At 57.2% G+C, this 19,485-nt stretch overlaps 2 protein-coding genes across 16 annotated transcripts in view; one reads left to right on the plus strand and one right to left on the minus strand.

Annotated features, from left to right (window-relative positions):
- Window positions 1–6,781, plus strand: part of KRBA1 (KRAB-A domain containing 1) — a gene marked incomplete at its 5' end in the record, with an annotated part of 20,557 nt that extends 13,776 nt beyond the window's left edge. For 2 of the 7 annotated variants that reach the window (XM_084896834.1, XM_084896838.1), the window contains 5 exons: window positions 565–801; window positions 882–986; window positions 2,464–2,568; window positions 3,107–3,268; window positions 4,601–6,781. In XM_084896834.1, coding sequence (XP_084752960.1) covers window positions 565–801; window positions 882–986; window positions 2,464–2,568; window positions 3,107–3,268; window positions 4,601–5,523 — 1,532 coding nt within the window. In that variant the 3' untranslated portion in view covers window positions 5,524–6,781. Of the gene's footprint in view, window positions 1–64; window positions 104–564; window positions 802–881; window positions 987–2,463; window positions 2,575–3,106; window positions 3,269–4,600 lie in introns of all 7 variants that reach the window. The other 5 variants (XM_084896832.1, XM_084896833.1, XM_084896837.1 and 2 more) reach the window with 5 other exon arrangements.
- ZNF467 (zinc finger protein 467) lies at window positions 1,309–18,425 on the minus strand. 9 transcript variants are annotated; one of them, XR_014796134.1, is made up of 5 exons: window positions 16,054–16,290; window positions 15,438–15,560; window positions 14,230–14,343; window positions 9,935–11,536; window positions 1,309–2,058 (listed from the first exon to the last, which is right to left on the minus strand). XR_014796134.1 is itself a non-coding variant. In XM_084896877.1 (5 exons), exons 2-5 carry the CDS (start codon window positions 16,085–16,087, stop codon window positions 10,005–10,007), a joined length of 1,803 nt encoding a protein of 600 aa, XP_084753003.1. In that variant the 5' UTR covers window positions 16,088–16,129; window positions 18,012–18,425; the 3' UTR covers window positions 9,643–10,004. The 9 variants fall into 9 exon arrangements, 7 of the variants coding, with proteins under 7 accessions (XP_084753003.1, XP_084753005.1, XP_084753007.1 ...); XR_014796135.1 differs by lacking the exon at window positions 1,309–2,058 and adding an exon at window positions 6,299–7,374; XM_084896877.1 differs by lacking the exon at window positions 1,309–2,058 and adding an exon at window positions 18,012–18,425 and having other exon boundaries at window positions 9,643–11,536; window positions 16,054–16,129.
- Between the last annotated feature and the right edge of the window lie 1,060 nt (window positions 18,426–19,485).

Here is a 19,485-nt window from a genome sequence, read left to right on the forward strand (position 1 = left end):
AAAGTCTTTGATGAGGAAATAGATTTCCCTTCCCTCTTCTGTTCCTCTGTTCCTTCCCTGTCAGACACCGATTCATTCCCCAGGCTGCCAGCTGAGCACGTGGGTGAGTGCAGGGGCTCCCGCTGCTGCTGTGGCCACTTAGTTTAACTGGCAGCAGAATTCTGTTCTGCCGAAGCGCTGGTAGTCGTGACTTGTTGGAATAAATATGGTGTGTCTAACACTCCCATCAGGCAAGAGCTGGTTTGGGGGGCCTCCTGTGGGCTTGACTGAGTCTCTGCTGTTGGACGCTGGTCCTGAGGGAGTGGAGCAGGAGGACCCGGGGCCTGGCTGGAACCGACTACTAGTGGCTTCGGTGACTTGCGTCTTCCAGAAAGTTCCCCAGCTGGATTTCCACAGGGGTTGGGGGCCTAGCCAGGCTTTGGTTTCACTCCTGTCCACCGTCATGGCAGAGAGGATGTTCAGGTCCACTGGAGCTTGTCTGGGGCTGTGTGCCTGTTCATTCAGGCAGGGGGTCCTCCTACCTGTCAAGCTGATGGACAGAAGGTTCTTCTGTCATTTGCCCAGGGGCAGCCACCACGCCCTCCCCTCTTCACTGCCTGGAGAACTCTCTGAAGGGGATCTTGCCTGGGAGGCCACTGCGCTTCACATGCTTGGCCCGCCCTGGCCCCGGCCTCAGCCCTAGTCCCAGCCCCGGTCCCGGCCCCGGCACCGTCACTGGCTCCAACTCCAGCTCCAGCCTCAGCAGCTCAGAAGGGGAAGACCCAAAGATGGAGCCTGAGCTTTGGCAGCCTCTCCTGCAGGGTAAGCTTGTGGGGGAGAGGGAGCCAGGAAGCTATGCTCCAGGCTGGGACCCCCACCTTGATACCAGCTTTGTGATGCAGAGAAGGACCCTCTTCCCAGCAACAAGAGTCCTGGCCCTCCGACCCCAAGCCCTGGTGAAGGCCCAAGGAGAACAGAGCCCAGGGACCACTTTGGTCTCAGGACAGGTGAGCCTGGGGTCTCCTGAGTGGGCCATGTCCCCAGGAGGATCTCCGTCCAGAGGCTGGGTTGTCTGAGTCCCATCTGTCACTTTGTCTGACTCCTGCCAGAAAATTCTCTATTTTTGTCACGCTTGAGTTTCCTGTAAAGCTGAGCTGTATGGGAGAGAGAGGTGGGGCTATTGAGGCACTCAGGGTTCCAGGAGCTAACATAAACATACCGTGAGGGGTGTGACACAGCTAACCTCCTGCAGCTAACCTCCTGCAGAGGCCAATTGCCCTGGGGTCTTTCTCCTCCCCCTTCTCTGGTGCTAAACCATTCCAACAACCTGCTTCTGGGTTGGGGTTTCATAGTAGCAGAGCAGCTCCCTCTGCAGTCTATTGAAAGTCAGTCTCACTCTCCCTTCCCCAGGGGCCAATTGCCCACAGTGGTGGCAGCAGGGAAGGAGGAGGGGGAAATGGAAGGCAGGGAACCGCATGGTCGTGGGGCAGCGTCGGTGTCAGCATCTGGTGACGATTGTCTCCTTTCCCGACCCACCCCGGGCTGGGACGAGGAACTGGGGTGGGTGGCAGCAGATGCAGCCCCTTTCCCAGGGGGGTCGAGGGCTGGCGCCCTCCTTGGAGCCTGTGGCCAGCCTCTTGCGGTCCCTCCTCCCCACCCCCGTGCACAAATTTGTGCACCGGGCCTCTAGTGTTTTATATATATAATATGTATGCATTGTATACACTTAATGTGTGAACAGACACACACACACACACACACACACACACACACACGCTGTTGTGTGGGCCCAGCCTGTGGATAGTGATATTCTCACTAGGAATGCCTGAGGCGCTCACCCAGCCTTATTTCTCAGTACAAGCCCCAAGGTCATTCCTCCACGTGGGCTAGTGTTCTGGCTTCTTACGATCACAGGACACACTTCAGCAAAACCATCCGAGAACTTTAAGGAGCAGGACTTATCACTCACAGGTCACAGGAGAGAGGAAAGAGCACGAGGGCCTGGTGCTCTGTCTTGGTCACTGTCATGGTGGGCGTCTAGGGTTTGGTGGGTTCACTCTTCATTGGCTAATTTGAAACCTGAGAGTGGGAATCAGGACACAAGAAGGGAGAAGCAGGGTCTCTCAGATGGTCAGTTGTCTAGGTCACTCGGGGCTTTCGGAAAGAGGGACCTTCCTGGGGGTGGGGCAGCCTGGCTGCTCACCTGGTTGTTGGCTAGGAGCTGTCACACCCCTCACGGTATGTTTATGTAAGATGGATGTCTTCTGCAATGGACGCCTCCGCCATCCAAAGCTTAACGTCAGGGTCTTACACTACATGTAAATAATAAGCATTTTTAAAATTTGGCAATAAACATAAAAGTGTCAAAAGTGAGATTCCACCTGGGAGAATTTTGAGGTTGTCCTGCCAGGAAAGCTGGAAACACTGCCTGCTACCCCAGGCCACCACGCTTCTCAGTCCAAGCCCGAACTCGTGTTTGACCAGCAGGAAACGCGGAGGAGAAGACGGGAGGCAGGCCTCAGGTTCCCCGGACAGAAGTGTGCCTGGAGACCCTGGGCCGGCCTAGCCCCCTGGGCAGCACCCAAGGAGGTACGGGTGGGTGATTGGTTGGGGAAGGCACGGGGGCGGGAGGGGAGGAGAACGCTGAGTGGCCCCAGGAAGTCTTTGGCCTTTCTCAGCTCAGGCTGTCCCCACATTCCTCACTGCCCGGTAGGGTTGGTGGGAAAGAACACAGTGGGCTGGGCATGGACCATAGTCTCCTACGGCCCACGGGGTGCCCCCAGCATGTCCCTGGTGGAGTTTCACTGGTGGTGGGACCTGCAGATCATGTCATTTCACCTGCTCTCCCCAGCCCCCACCCCCTGGTGGAGCCAGAGGTGTCATGCCCAAGCAGCAGAGGACCCCAGGCAGTGTGGTTCCCAGCCCCAGTCACACAGGCCCCAGCAAGCCATTACACCAGAGTTAGGCTCCCTGTGGGCCAACTGTGTCCATCTTGCATCTCATTTCATCAATATTTGAGAGTTGAAAGCTTGATTTTTTTAAGTCATGTCCAAATATTCCCATGTTAGAATGGTCCTGTCAAAATGATACATGTGCACACCCCAAGTGTTTTGTGCTCTTTCTGCAGGGGCAGCTGGGAGTACCTGCCCTGCCCCTCGGCCAGAGAAAAGGCCTGGGCCGGGGCCCTGCCAGACTCCTGGGTCACCCCCTCAGCCCCTGACCTGGAAGCTCAGGGTTAGTGAAGAATCCAGGGGCCTGGTGCCTGGACACAGAGGACCAAGTGTTGCAGGTGAAATGGTGGCCTCCCCATCTCCTCAAGTTGTCAGGAACCCCGGGCAGAGGGGTGGGCATGGGTTAGCATCTGTACAGCCACCCAGCCCCTTCCTGCTGCTCAGCTCCTTCCTGCAGGATCACAGGGGGGGAAGTTTTCTTAACACTATTCCGTGATGGTTTGGGTCACAGGTAGGAAGAGTCTCACCTTGAACTCACTTCAGGTTGCTTATTTCATTTTAGTATTTCCTTATAGAAATAACTGGCGTTTTCATAAAAGCATAGATACCTTTCAGAGGCAAAACAGAAATCAAGAATGGATACACCCAGAGTCAAAGTTCGGAGTCTGAGTGGACTTCAGAGAATAGATGAGGAAACGGGCCTAGTCACACTGTGTGATCTGGCCATGGGCATCCTGAGAGAGAGCAGATGTGGTTCCAGATCACCCCTGGCCCAGAGGAAGGGCCTCCCTTACCATGTTAAGACATGGGCTGCGTTTCCTGATTCTAGGATTTGCACGGAGAGCCTCACACCAGACCGGAAGTGTGGCCCATGGTGGTTCCATTGCTGGGGCGATGGGTCCTACAGCCACTCCAGCTTCACTCTTTCCTCTGATTGAAGCCCTGGAGGTGCTGATAAGAGGAAGGAGTCAGGATAGGGCTCAGGGGGCTGGGGAACAGCAGGTAACAGGGCTTTCTTGTGAGGTTTGCCTGAGGTGGAGACCAGTTCTAAGAGAGCTTCAGACCTTCTGAATCTGTAACTTGTGAATATGAAAGACAGCAGTTGGGATTGGGGGACCCCTGGTGGTTTGCTTATGACCATTCGCACTGGGTACTGACTGACGCGGGTCCTTGGTCATCCCACTGGAAGCACCAGGTCCCAGGTTGGATTGACTCTCCTGGGCCCTCTTCCAGATGCTGCCTGTGGCCTTGGCCTTCTGCTGTCTGCTGAGGCTCCTCCAGGCCTTTGCCTCTGACTCCGTAGGGCATGGTTATTTCATTTTAGTATTTGAAATGCCATGCCCAAAGGGCCATTTGGTCCCAAAGATGGCACAAGAGCCTGTTGATCCTTTTCCTACAAAGCCCTGTGTCCTAAGAAATCTTAGTTACCCTGGAGACCCAACCTGTGGTTTGTCCCGTTCATGATTTGGGAATCAGCCTGGGGATGTGGCCCCTGCTGATGTTACGAACATTGTCATCGATGTTCTCAAGCCTGCGTCACTTCCTTCCCATCTAAAGCCAGGCCGTAGTGGGGCAGGATGCTGCATACACTGGTCTAGGGGATGGCTAGCAGGAGAGAGAGGTCCTGATAGCCTGAGAACTCTCACTCTGCATTCCTGCTCTGCTTTCAGCCGGGACCGAGGGGAGGCCACTTACCCGAGGCCTGCCTGCACCGCCTCCCCTGGCCCCCGACCCGCCTGCTGTGCCACCTGCCTCCCCACGGCCGCCGTGTCCCTGTGGGAGTTCTCTGCAGCAGGAGCTCTGCAGCCTCAGCGCCACCCTCTCGGAGAAGCTGGATCAGCTCGCCTCGGCCCTGGCAGGCCTGTCTCAGGAAGTGGCCACCATGAGGACCCAAGTGGATCGGCTAGGAAGGTGCCCTAGGGGCCCTGGAGCAAAGGGCCAGGCTTCCTGGCGGTGGGCCCTCCCCCGGAGACCTCACTGGGCTCATGGCCCTGCTCGCCGACGCCTGCTCTACTGGAGACAGAAGGGCCCTGCCAGGCCAAAGCCAAAGATCCTTCGTGGTCAGATGGAAGGCTGCAGGGCTGGCGAGGCCTCAGGCCTCTCCCTTGGGACGCTCCACCTGGTGCCTCAGCTGCCTCCAGGCGCCCCCCAGGCAGAACCTTCTGGAACCAGCTCCAGCCCTTCCCAGCACCCACCATCCTCAGCATGCAGCCGTGCTGTGCTCACTGTGCACCCCCGGCTTGGACACATTGGGGGCCCCCAGACTCCCCCCGCCCCTTCAGTGCCTGCTGCCTTCCCCCCACAGATGGCCTCTCCTGCCACCAGTGCAGACGCAGAGCCACCAGCTGCAGCAGCTGCTCCCACTGGGCCCCGAAACTGGCCCAAGGACCCAAACAGCTTATTGGCGGGAGTCCAGAGAGGCCTTGAGGAGGAACTCTGGGACGGTGGAGAACATAGGGACCCGAGGTGGGAGGCCTCTAACCACCTTCATCAGCTCCGCCCTGAGGATGCCCTGCCCCTGGCTGCCTCTCCTAGGGGCCAGTCAGCCCCTGCACATCTTTCAAACCAAACTTTCCCCATCTCTGGGCTGTGAAGAGCTAGGCATCTCTCTTGGCTTGACTGCCCCAGACTCCAGGGTATGTTTGCTCGGGGTGGGGGTGGGGGGCTATTGCTTGGGATGCATTCCTCAGCCTCTGCCCTTGGCTCAGGTTCATTCAGATGTTGCTCCCTCCCGTCTTTGCCATCATAACTGCCACAGCTCACAGGCAGGTGGTGGCATATGCACCTGTGCACAGCACATGTGCCCGGGGCGCTCCAAGTGGCTGTCCTTCCCGCACTCAGTGGCTCTCCCTTTCCTACTAAATACACAGAGATTTCATTTGGAGAGAAGGCCACTTCTTGGTCTAAGTTAGATTCTAAAATTACAAAGTTAATTGCTAAGGGAAAGGCCCTTGGTGCCTACAGAAAGGGGCTGGGTGGTCCACACCAGGGCGTGGTTGACTGATTTGTATCAGTCTGGGACAAGTGAGCTTGGCTGAGAAGAATACTTGTCCCCAGACCAGTCTAGGTGGTCCATGTCCAATCAGAACCTACGGGAAGTTCAAATATTTTTGTATGTGTGGAAAATAAGCAATAAAGTGAATGGTAAGATGCTTCATCATCTGCAGTTACATTTGTCCCACAGGTCCACTGCCTTCCCAGAATCTTTCAGTTCACCGAAAGCCTAGAATCTACGTTGGTGAAAAATCTGTGTGCAGTTCAGGATTTGGGAGTGTGTTCAACACTTTCCACCTACTTTATGGGGAAATGTCACTTTGGTGGGAGAAACTGGGGGGCCTTTTTTAACTCAGGAATTCCAGAGGTCTGGAGGTGGGGGGCACAGAAGGCTCTTGCTTGGCCTGTCACCATCCTGGCAAGTAGCCTGGAGGATGGCTCCTGGCTGACCTGGGTTTGAACTTCCCTCCATCCTTGTTCCATCAGCCATTTGCCAGCATGAGTCCACTGTAAGGCAGGAAAGGGAAGGTCCTATTTCAACCTGTCGGAATCAGAGTGGGACCCCCAGGGGCTCCAGGCTAGCCCAGAGGGGGGCCATGGAAGAGAAGCTGCAGTGAGGGTGGGAGGGTGCCACCGTCTTCTGCCTGTGATGCTCCATGTCATTGCTGCCTCCATAAGGAGCTTGGTTCAGTGGCAGATTAGACTTGATTCAACTGTGTATGTCTTTGTGTTTTAGATGTGGCTTCTGTAAACAGCCTATAGCCGGATTTTATTTTTTAATCCAACTTGACAAGTTCCTTGTTCCTTCATTGGAGCCCTGGATCCATTTACCTGTAATAAAATTTCTAACATTTGAATATGCCATTATTTTCTCATGTTTGTCTCACTTGTTCTGGAGATTTCCCCCTTTGTTTCTGCCTTCTGTTGTGTCGACAATGCTGTGGGTTGGTTTTGTTTGTTTTTATACATTCCATTTCCCTCTGCTGGCCTCAATGTGTAAAGAACTTAAAGGCATGAAAATCCAAAAGAAGGAGGAAAGAAATCACTACAACTGGTATGACCATACACATAAGACAGCTGAAAGGAATCTGTAATCTATCAAAATAAGAAATTTTAAAATAAAAGTGTAAAACTGTCATTTATGGTAAAAATATTCAATAATCTAGGAATAAATCAAAATATTTATATAGAGAAAACTATTGAACACTTTTTAATAGTTTCTTTCCTTATTTCTCATAACAGTTAAGGTAAATGTTAATACTATTATAATTCTTATTTTACAAATGAGGAAAGTGAAGCACAGGATGGTAAGCTTGCTCCATGTCACACAGCCTGTAGGGGGTTGAACTGCACTTGGGATGGGGCAGTTGGCTTCAGAGCAAAGTGAGACCCTTAAACACGCAGAGCAAGAGGACACTGACAGCTGCATCCTCAGAGTAGGGTGTGCAGTCTGAGGCAGAAAAAAAATTATTTTTAAATGTACTTACCTGCAACAATCACTTGTAAGCTCTGAGTAAGGGCACCAATATGTATTTGGTGCACAGATACATATTGTATCTGTGCACCAAACACTGGGTCAGGCACAGAGGGGCTTCCAAGAAGTATGAACGGAGTATCTGAATGAATGGTGCATTTATTTGGGTTTGAGACACCAAAGAGTGAGTGAGGCTGTTTGAATAAATGTACTGAGATTTCCCAAGTGTTCATAGAACCCTTGGAGTCTCATTGAAACTGTGTGCATTGACCTCTGGGGCTCAGCGCTGTGCCTGTTTCTCTTGGGTTAAGTTAATAGGCTGCCCAGACATCACTACAGGAAGGAAGTTAGAAAACTGTTCTTTCTTATTCTCGAGCATCTGGGTCTGCCCAGCATGTCCTCAGACACTCCATCCTTTCCATTTTAAATGTTTCTGGCTGGGTGGTAACCTGAACCTGGACTTTCAGGATGGACCAGCCCCTAGAGCCGTGGTCCTCATCCCTGGGTGCACATTGGGATCACTTGGGGCAAGTTTTGAAAATGAGGTTCGGGCCCCATTTATGCAGATTCTAATCCAATTGGAGTGGAGAGCATTGGCGTCTGCCATCCGTCTATATCCATCCATTCACCCATCCATCCATCTTTATATCTATACCTATCTAGACATATATAAACTCTTTGTTGAACTATAACAAATATACAGAAAAGTGCACGTCTATTGGTATATTTTTACATTTCCAGGGGATTCTAATGTGTTGCGAACCATTCTTGTTGGCAAAACTGTAGAACAAACAATGGGCCTTTCCTACTGTTTCCCTTCAACCTTTCTCTCTACTTACCACAAAGAGCTTCTGCATCGACCCACACCTGGCAGCATCACATGTTTTTATTTAATTCCAAATTGACACACAGAGTGTCATTGCTGTGCCTGGAGCCCCAGGTGGGCCCATGCACCTTCATCAGGTACCGGAAGTTCACTGTAATGAATGGGACAGGGAGAGGGACGACAGGGAGGTGGGGACCTCAGGGGAGGGAGTGGCGGTGAGGGGTGGAAGCCCCCTCCCGGTGGGGGTCAGTGTCCCTTGGTTGAATGAGGCCAATTTCTGGTCAGCCCCGGTCATGAGCTGCCAGATCTTCTGACTTCTCATGAGAGAAGCTGGAAGTCTAGATTTTTATGTGAAATATCCAAGTATGTAAAATGCTGCTGTGGCAACGCAGTGGCCCCTATTTGTAGCCACGCTGTCATATTTACTGTGACCACCTGCTCCTACACGTGGCCAGGAAACTTAAAACTCGATGCATTCACCCCCTCTCCCCCCTTTCCTTATCCTTTGCCCCTCATCAACATCAGTAATCTTATTGCAATGAGAAAGCAGAGGCCCAGGACAATGAATGTGCTGCTCCGAGTCTACAAGAGGCACAGGAGGGGTCAAACCCAAGACTCCTCACTGCAGGTTCATCTTGTTCCCATCACCCCACCCCTTCCCTTTACTGACAGTCAGCCGGCTCTCCGAGCTGCCTGGCTGGGGAGGCACGGCTACAGAGACATCTGGATAAAGACAGAACTTAAAAGTATGATGGGAAAGCTAAAACCAGTTTGGCTCAGTGGATAGAGCATCGGCCTACAGACTAAAAGGTCCCAGGTTCGATTCCGGTCAAGGGCATGTACCTTGGTTGCGGGCACATCCCCAGTGGGGGGCGTGCAAGAGCAGCTGATCAATGATTCTCTCTCATCAATGTTTCTGATTCTATTCCTCTCTTTCTCTCTGTAAAAAATCAATAAAATATGTATTTTTAAAAAGTATGATGGAAAAGAAATTTCATATACCATTAAGGTCCTTCCTCATGGAGCCAGGCAGGGTGGAAAGGTGGGACTGCCTTTCTGAGAGCCCCTTGGGAGAGCTGCAGACAGAGCAGAAGTTCCAGAGCTCCAGAGGCCAGGGTTACGTGTCTCCATAGGAACAGCCCGGCCAAAGGGCTCCTGCCCCTTCTCTGTGTATTCCCCATGTCCCAGCCCCCAGCACCTGGCGTGGGAAATCTATGCTGTTTCTTCCTCGTCAAACTTCTGAGCTCCGGTAGAAGCAGGGGAGTGGTTTGGAAATTAGCTGTGTTATATTTTGATTTGGTAGAGCGATTAACAGGAGCTGGATACGTGGAGCCCACCTAGGGTAAGTGAAGGAAGGTCTTGTGTGTGCGGATTAGTCAGGGGTTCCCTCCCCCAGCTCATTTAAAAGCCCTAGAAACTTCAGATTTAAGTTTTAATGACACTGCAAGTACTCAGATGACCATTCTCTCTCCCCCTGTAGAGGTTCCCGCCTCGGCCAGGCGTGGTGCAGGAAACTCCAGTTTTCCTGGGGTTCCCTCGGTGGGGCCTTCTGGGGACTCAGGCAGTAATTATTCCCAGCAAGGGTTCGCTCAGCACTGTCTTTGTCACAGAATGTGAAAGCCGGTTCTCCTTTCCAGCCGCCTCACCAGCAAGATGGGGAGGGAAGAAAAACGCCCGCAGGGGCCTAGGCCATCCTGCCACAGTGCTCACCCGACTGGACTTGGGTCTCTCCAACCAGGAAGCAAGAGAAGGCCACGGAAGGGCCTAGACAAGAAGAGGCTCAGAAGAAGAGTGGGGGCGCTGCCATCTCGGTGGGCGTGGGCCAGGCCGGGGCCGGGAGGTCGGCATCGGAGGCCAGGCGGGCCGCCTCGCCGCCGTGGACGCGCTGGTGCCGCACCAGGTGCGTCTTGCGGCTGAAGCTCTTGCCGCACTGCGCGCAGGCGAAGGGGCGAGCGCCCGTGTGGATGGCCTGGTGGCGGGCCAGGTTGGTCTTGGAGCTGAAGCTGCGGGCGCAGACGGTGCACGCGTGGGGCCGACTGCCCGTGTGCACCGCCTGGTGGCGGCCCAGGTGGGACTTGCGGCTGAAGCGGCGGCCGCACTGCGCGCAGGCGAAGGGCCGGGCGCCGCTGTGGGCCCTGCAATGGGCCACCAGGTTGGGCCGCGAGCCGAAGCGGCGGCCGCACTGCGCGCAGGGGAAGGGGCGCTCGCCCGTGTGCACCCTCCGATGCCGCGCCAGGTGCTGCCCATGGGCGAAGCCCCGTCCACAGTCCGAGCAGGAAAGGGACCGCTCGCCGCCGGCGGCGGGATCGCCCTGGGGCGCCTGGGCGCAGCAATGCCCGCAGGCCGGGGGTTCCGCAGCGCAAGCCAGGGGTTCCGCGGCACCGCCCGGCGCGCCCTCGCCACAGCCACAGGGGCGCCCCTCGCCGGCGTGCAGACGCTGGTGCGCGGCGAGGTTCTTCTTCCAGCCGAAGCTCAGACCGCAATCGGCGCAGACGAAAGGCTCGGGTCCCGGCGGGGACGGGGCCAGGGTCTGGGCGGGAGGAGAACCCGGAGAGGCGGGCACCTCGGCGGGAGCCAGCGGGGCGCGGCGGGCCGCCTCGTGCACCCTCTGGTGCCGCGCCAGGTGCTGCTTGTGCGTGAAGCCGCGGGCGCAGCGCGCGCACCGGTAGGGCCGCTCGCCCGTGTGGATGCGCTGATGGCGGACCAGGTGCGTCTTCTTGCGGAAGCGCTTCCCGCACTCGGCGCAGGGGAAGGGCCGCTCGCCCGTGTGCGTCTTCTGGTGCGAGCCCAGGTGGATCTTCTGGCTGAAGCGCTTGCCGCACTCGGCGCACGGGTAGGGCCGCTCGCCCGTGTGCGTGCGCAGGTGGCGGGTGAGGTGCGCCTTCTTGCCGAAGCGCTTGCCGCACTCGGGGCACGGGAAGGGCCGCTCGCCGCGGTGGCTGCGCTGGTGCAGCAGCAGGTGCGCGCGCTGCGTGAAGCTGCGGCCGCAGTCCGGGCAGGCGGCCGGGCCCTCGCCGCGGTGCAGCCTCTGGTGCAGCCCCAGGGTCAGCAGGTCCCTGAACCTTCGCTCGCACTCGGTGCAGCCGTAGGGTTTCTCCGAGGCTGGAGTCCACCCGGCCAGCAGCGAGAGCCCGCCCAGGGCTCCCGGGATGCCCGGCTCCAGCTTGTAGGCGGCGGTGGCCAGAGGCCCCAGGTCAGGTGCAGGAAAAGGGCCGCCGGGCAGTAAGGACAGATGCTGGGGCCATTCGACTTTGGCCTCTGCCTCCTGGTCCTCCTCCTCCACCTTCACCTTCCGAGTCATCCACGCCTCTCCTGAAAAGTCACATCAAGACAAGTCTGTTAAGCCCCACGTGTATTTATGCAACGTTCCCCTGCCAGGAGACCACCCCTTCCTGGAGACCCGCATTCTGTCTTCTGTTCTGTCCACGGGGAACGGCCAATCCGAATAGCTTCTCCTCTCTGCAGACAGGATGCCTGGTAAACGCCCCTCCCCCCCACACCTGACAGGGGGCTTTCTCCCAGGCTTGCCCATGTCCATAAAAGCGCTGATAAGAGCACTTTCTCTGCCTCTGAACATGAATGCTGTTCAAGGTTCAGACCTCAGGAGTCACTCTGGGTTCCTATGCCCATGGCGGCGGCCCCAGATCTTCCTGTTTGGCAGGCTCCTTTCTGGAACCACCGTCGCTCAGCTTCAGTTGAGCAGCTCCCCTCCTGAGTCCTGAAAATTGGCTGTAGCTCCAAACAGCTCCTCTTTCCAGACCTACCTGCTTACTCTGCTGTGATAACTGCAGCTTCCTTCTCCCCAATGCTGGGCTCGGAACCTTGAGACCCTGACTCTCACCTTTGAGCTTCCCCTACTCTCGGACTTTCCTCAGTGGACTTCGTATTCTTTCCTGCTGTCTCTGAAGCCCCCTTCCCTGCAACACTCTTCACTCTTGCTTCTACAGCCAGGAGGGAAGTCTCAGTTTAGAAAGAGGTTTGTGTGTACAGGGAACCACTGGATGGCGCTAACGTCTGGAGAGGCAGGAGGGTCTCTTGGGGAGCAGATTTGAGGTGGGTTTTCCTGGAGCTTGGCCCCTTTTGGGAAATGGAATGGCCCAGTGGAGAGGAAGGAGCTGAAGGCCCAAGACCCAGTGTCCCCTTGTGTTCTCCTCTGCCATTAACCAGCAATGAACCCTGGTTAACTTACCTCTTTGAGCTAAGTTTGTTCGTTTGCTTGGGTGGAAGGGTTGGACTAGTTCATAGTTCCTAAACCTGGTGCCACATCGTAATCTCTTGGGGAACGTTTACAGAATGCATCGATGGGAGCAGAGCACATGAATCTGTTCTCTTTCAAGCTCCCAAAGTGATTCTTGTTTGAGAACCACTGAACCAGATGATCCGAGTTCCTGTCTTGCTCTAAAAGTCTGTAATAGCCTGAGCCTTGATTACATTACACATGGACTGTCACAATTACATTCATTCCCCGTCTCTTTTATCAACCCATCCATTCCAAACAACTGCTTTTCCTGTTGTGATATTGCTTTCTTTTTTATTGTGCCACTCTTCTCCTCAAGAACCAGCAGTAGCTCCCTATTAATGGGATAAAGTAAGTTCTAGCTGCATCTGAGGTGCAACTTTCTTCTCCCAGGCATAAGCCCTTTACTTTAGCCAGGCTGGTCTGCTCTAACTCTAGTCACACGTTAACTTTCTCGCCTTGAAGTCTTTTCACAGTCTAGAATGTTTTCCCATCCTCTACCCGCCCTCATCGGAGCTGAAGGCTACACCTTTCTCAAAATGCAGCACAAATCAAAATCTCCAACAAACCCACTGCGTGAGGATCCCATATAAATGCTTGTAGCACTTACTGTTAATGCTCATTGTGACAAGCCTGTTCATTCTTTTTAAAAAAATATATTTTATTGATTTTTTACAGAGAGGAAGAGAGAGGGATAGAGAATTAGAAACATCGATGAGAGAGAATCACCGATCAGCTGCCTCTTGCACACCTCCTACTGGGGATGTACCCGCAACCAACGTACATGCCCTTGACCGAAATCGAACCCGGGACCTTTCAGTCCGCAGGCTGATGCTCGATCCACTGAGCCAAACCGGTTTCGGCTATTATGTTCATTCTTTATTCTAGTTCATATTAATGTCAACTAGGTTTAAGCTTCTGGAGGGCAGACACCTTGTGTTCTATTTCCTGTGTATCTAATAAAAATGTGTCTTTATCTGAGTAATAAAAATGAGGATGGCCACCATTTATTGAATGCCAAGTATAGATGTACTATGTATGCATGATCACAAGCCTTCACAACAAACATGAAATCACCCTGCTTACAGATGAACAAACTGAGGCTCCTGGAGGGGAGAGAGCCAACCCAAGATTACTCAGCTAGGGGATGTGGAACAAGGATTCAAACAGGTCTGCATCGCTTTAGAGCTCGCCTCTTTCCACTTTACCTAACAGCCTAGACCTGGTAGACATGGAATCAATCCTTGTGGAATAAATGACTCACTTGCGCAAATGATGGTAAGGTTGGTGCTAGTGGAAGCAGGATTGTAGAGAGAGAATCAACTGTCCCATCGCCCTGGGTATGGGGAAGATGAGTCAAACACAGCAGATTTGGAGCATTTGGGTACCACTGAGATCAGTGGAGATGTGGGGGAGGGAGCATGTCTGGGCAGAAACAATAAAAAAGTTGATCAATGCTCCATGTGTTTTCATGGAAATTATAATTCAGGTCCTCTACAAGTCTGTACTTAGACTGGGGCAGAGATGGGGGAAGTCAGGACTTCAGAATACATTGACATGATGGTGTGTTTCTCTTGGATCGGCCTCTCTGATCCCTGTTGTCCATGGATGCAGAATTCCCTCTGGGTGCGGAAGCCCTATGAGCAGTGCCAGGGCCTGATTCATCTTGTGTTGGAAGAGCCTGGTGTGGCTGCCACATCAGATAGCAGCTCTGAGTTTGCAGGGCCCCTGTGCCCTCCACCTGGTCCCCTGCACATGGGAGACTCACCTGGGCAGGAGCCCACAGGCTCAGCCTCCCGTGGAGTGTGTGTCCGGCTCCCTCTGCAGGGAGCCTCAGCCTGTCCAGGGTGGGCTTCTTCCTCCAGGCTGGGGGCCTCGTGCCCTGGCAGAGAACAAGCCACTCAAGCCACTGCAGACATCACAGCTGAACAGAGGGCCCCCGGATGCGAGGAAGCAGGGGAGTGTGAAACCCCAGGCCCAGCCCTATAGGCGGGACTGCACCCAGCCTGTCCCACACCTGCAGGAGCTGAGTTCACAGCAGCCGGAGCAGCCTCAGGCTCCTTCAAGCGGGGCAGCTGCTTAGGCGCTGTGTGGCGGCTAAAGCCACAACTGTGAGGAGTTTCTGGAACATATGTGTGTGTGCAAGGACAGGCCCTGCCCTTCAGCTTAATTAAGGCTCCCTGAGGTTCCTCAGAGGAGAGCTGGGACCTCCCTGCCACCAGGTGGACCCTGTTCCATGGCAAATCATTGGAGATGATAGTGATGTCAAAAAAGCCAGGCATTGCCGAAACCGGTTTGGCTCCGTGGATAGAACTTCGGCCTACGGATTGAAAGGTCCCGGGTTCGATTCAGGTCAAGGGCATGTACCTTGGTTGTGCGCACATCCCCAGTGGGGGTGTGCAGGAGGCAGCTGATTGATGTTTCTCTCTCATTTATATTTCTGACTCTCTATTCCTCTCCTTCCTCTGTGAAAAATCAATAATATATATATATATATATATATATATATATATATATATATATATATATATATATATATTTAAAGCCGGGCACACACACCCTTTCTTAGGTGTCTTCTCTTGGTACCTGTTTAGCCACTTCCCTGTTTCAAATCTTGCTCAAATTTTAGCTTCCCAAGGAGGCCCATTCTCACCACCCTATTTAGGCTTTTTCTGCTCCACCCACCTATAGCAGTCTCAGTTCTCCCCACTCTGCTTTATCCCCTCCTAGCACACATCCTCTCCTAACAGGGTTATAAGTGTACTTGTTTTTACGTTGGTGGGACTCCCTGCCCTCACTAGGATTAGGCTCCTGGAAGGAAGGTAGGGGTCTTTGTCTCTTTGGTCACTGAGGTATGCCAAATGTCTAGAATGGCACTTGGCATTAAGCAGGTGCTCAATACGTATGTGATGAAGGAAGATGAAGGATGATCCCCCCCCCCCCCTGGGCCACCATCCTGGGTCCCCACTCACTTACCAGAACATGTAGAGGAGCCCAGCGCTCTGTCTTCCCTGGGAGGGCCCATCTGCTCCTGGGCATTCTGGGTCCCTTCCCCAGGCTCGCTTTGGGGGGCCATCTCTGGCTGTCCCACAGAGAATCCTGTCACAGGTAGAAGGATGGGTCCAAGTAAGCATCCAGTAGAGAGAGGCGACCGAAGGCAGGCTCTTCCCCCCCCCACTTTCCCCAGCCCACCCGAGGGACCTTCCCCAACCTGCTCCAGAGGGAGGGTCCCTAGTCAGCATGGGCAAGGGGCAGCCGGGCTCCCAGCAGTCTGGCCAGGTGTCAGCCTGAGCCCCTTGGTGTTGAGTAAAGCACAGTAGAGGGAAGGATACAGTGGATTTAACATCCTGATGCTCTGTGAGCACACATGTGCACGTACAGTCTAGCACAACCTCCGGCGTAGGCAGGGATTCACAGACACCCTGAAGAAACCCAGAAGGACACTGCCCTAAAGTTCCAGGGGCCTCGGGAGTCTTGGGGTTGCAGTCTCTGAGGATGGGTCTCCTTTCTTCATTGTAGAGAAGCAACAAGCCCCACAGGCTTCTGAACCCCCACCCCCACCCCCGGTCCCTCCCAGGTTCTGCCGGCTCACCCAGGGAGCTGAGGGCCTCCAAGGTCTCTCTCATGGCAGCCCCAGGTGGCTTCTTCTGGGGCTCGGGCCACACACCCTGAGGAGAAAACACATCCTCGCTCACATCCTTCTCATGGCAGCTTCTACCCGGGCCCTGGCTCTGCCCAACCTCTGCCCATCAGCTGTCCCAGGAGCTGCACATGTGATGTCCCCAGCCAGGTACAGGTGAGGGGAGGAGGGGAGGTGGGTTTCAGACAGGAGAGAGATCTTTACAGGGGGCCCAAGGAGATCTTGAAGCCATGGCTGCAGGCTCTGGCCAGTTCCAGAAGTCACAGCACCCCATCACCTGGGGGGTCTCTCAAGGCCAGCCTCAGCCCCTCAGCGATCCAGCCCCGGGAGGAGGGTGTCAGAGACAAGTGGATTCTCTGGGTAGAGAGTGGAGGGGGGATGGTGGGAGACCAGACTGGGGAGCAAGAACACACCCCCTAGCCCTCCAGCTGTCACCGCGGGAGCTGGTGGAATGGGTGCCAGCGGAGGGGCGGAGGTGAGTGTCACATCGGACAGTTGGGGGGGGGGGAGGCCCTCCAGGAGGGTCCCCGGTGAAGGCAGGAAATGGCTCTTGCTTCCTCTCCCAAAACCCTACCTCAAACCATTGCCCCTCCCCCCCCAGGGCCACCTCGCCCTAGTGCCCCCAGCCCCGCCCCTCCCCTCCCAGCAGACTGCCCTCCCCCCAAATCTTTCTGGCACCCTTCCCTCTCCCCTCCCTTCTCCGGTTCCCTCTGCCTTCCACCCTCTCTCCCCACTGAATCTGGCTGGCTCCCCAGCTCCACCCCCTGCCGCGCCCCTCCGGCTCCTCCCCCTGCACACAGCCTGCGGGCCCACCCTCCCCGCCCCTCCTCCATCCCTCGACCCTCCACTCCGCTCCGCAGCGCTCCCCTCCCCTCCCCTCCCCTCCCCCTCCCTTCCCCGCCGCCGTTCCCTCCCCTCTGGCTCTCCCCGCTCCATCCCCCTCCCCGGTGCACACCCTCTCCCTTCCTCTCCCCTCCCCTTTCCTTCCTCCCCACACTGCCCTTCCCCGCCGCTCTCCGCCTCCCCTCCTCCCCCCTCTCCTCCCCCACTCTGTCTCCCTTCTCCTTCCCTCTCTTCACCTCAGGTCCCTCCCTCCCCCTGTCTCCCCAGCCCCCTCCCCCTCTCCCCAGCCCCGCTCCTCTCCCTCCCCTCCTCCCCTCCCTCCCGCGGCTCTCCTTCCTTTCCGAGGCCCCTGGCTCCCCTCCCCCTCCGCCTCCCCAGCAGCTCTCGCTTCCCCTCCCTCCCCAGACTCCCTCTTCCCCTCCCCCCTCCCCCTCCCAGCCCAGCCCCCAAGTCACCCCGTGTCCCCCGCCCCCAGCCCCGTCCCCCGCCACTCACTCCGGACCCTCTGCGCGCCCTGCCCTGCCCACCTCCGGCTCCCCTCCGCTCCCTTCCCCTCCCCTCCCTTCAGAGGCCTCCCTTCCCCACGCCTGCACCCCGAGGACTTCTCCACCCGCCCCCCCAAGTTTGCCTCCCGTCCCGCCTCCCTGCTTCCCTCGCTCCCCGAGCCTCAGCACCCCACCTCCCTCCGCGTCCCCACTTCTCCCCAGTCCCCGGCTCACCTGTCAGCTCCCTCCTGCCCCCCCCCCCCCAACCCGATCCCGGAGCCGGGCTTTCCTCCCCCGCCCCTCCCTCCCTCCCTCTCCCTCTGAGGATCCTCCCCACGCCCTCCCCTCGGAGCCCTGCACCCCTGCCCACCTGAGTCCCGCCCCCCCGCCCGCCCCGCCCCTCTCCTGGCCCCAGCCTTCTCTCAGGGTCCGTCCCTTCCCAGGACCACCGGACTCCCGGACAAGTCCTCCCGCAGCCCCCTCCCTGCCCTTCCATTCCCTCCCCACCCCTCCGCGCCCCCACCGGGCTGTCACCTGCGGGGCGCGGGGAGGGGGGATTTGGAGCGCCTCCGGGGCTGGTACCTGGCGGCCCGCAGGCCGGGCCCCCGCTGCTGCCGGGACCCCGGCGTCCTGGCCTCCGGTCCCGGACGGCTCTGCTCCCAATGGCGTCCGCTGCCCGCAGCTCCGGTGCGGACGGACGGACTGACAGACTGACAGCCCCGAAACTTGGCGGGGAGGGGAGGGGAGAGGAAAAGACGGGGGGGGGGGGGGAGGCGCCGCCGGCGGGGAAGGAGGCGAGGGCGCTGCGGGGCGGGGGCGGGGGACCCCGGCGGGAGGCGGGCGGGGTGTCCCGGTGAGGTCTGGGGGCAGCGGCGGCGGCAGGTGAAGGTGGAGGGACTGGGCTGGAGTGGGTGCTGGGAATGGGGAGCTTCGGAGCGGGGAAGGGGAGAGGGGGAGGGGAAGGAGGAGGGGAAGGGGAGGGAGGAGTGAGGAGGGGAAGGGAGGAGGGGAGGGAAGGGGAGGGGAGAGGGAGGAGGGAGAGGAGGGGAGGACGGGCGCTCGGGCTGCCGGGGAGGGTGCCGCGGGCGCCGGGGCGGAGCCAGGGGAAAGGTGGAGCTGGGGCGGGGGTTGGGGCGGGTGAGGAGTCGGGGGGACGGGGAGGGGGGTCAGGGTTCGCGCTGCTTTCGTTGAGTTGCGAGTGCCCGCGGGGGCGGGGGGGGGGTCTACCCCACGGCTCCGTGGCGGGATCCAGCCTCTGCTCTGGGTCGGTGCGGGCCCCTCCCCTCCCCGCTCTCGGCCCCGACCCCATCGGGTTCAACCCCGACCCGCACCCTGCGTCCTAGGTCTGAAGCTGGTCCCTGTGGGCCGCGGGGCGAGGCCGGGGTAGCCAGGCCGCCCCCCCCCCCCCCCCCCCAGTGTCTGCTAAGATTAGGTCCCCCAGTAGGAATCGGGTGGGGGCTCTGAGTCCGGTCCCTGGAAAGAAGGCGGGGCTGGAGGGAGGGACCCAGGGGCGGGGACCGAGGGCGGGCCCAGGTGAGGGGCTGGGGAGGGCGGTCCCTGGCCGGGGACGGGGGCTCTCCCACAGCTCCCTAAACTCTCCCAGGCCTGTGGCTCTCAGCCCTCCAGTCCGGCTTCTCCCCGTCCCTGTCCGGGCTCAGATGTTTCTCTCCCGCCTTATCACCGGGCACCTGTGAGCGCCCATGTCCTGTCTGAGCTGACTGGTGGGCTGCTTATTCCAGGCCCCCCTCCCCAATCTCTTCCTCGGATCGCCCCGTCCCAGCTTCCTCCCGCCTGCCCCCGTTAGGAGAAAGGGCGCCGAAGACTCCAGTTGCTCCCAGTCCAAGTGCTGCCGCATCTGCAGTGGTTGAATCCAGAGCTGGGGCCGGGTGGATGGCCCTGGGAGGGCAGAGCAGGGAGGCCTGGCATACCGCATCCAGAGGGGCACACGGCGGGGTGCCATCAGTATCTGCTGACTTTTAGGGCGGGAGGGAGATACACTGGGTGGAACAGGTGGTACCTGGAAGAGGGGCAGGGTGTTCCTAGGAATCGTCTGTGA

The sequence above is a fragment of the Pipistrellus hanaki genome (assembly GCF_964339955.1).
Source record: "Pipistrellus hanaki genome assembly, chromosome: 10".
NCBI classification, from domain to species: Eukaryota; Metazoa; Chordata; class Mammalia; order Chiroptera; family Vespertilionidae; genus Pipistrellus; species Pipistrellus hanaki.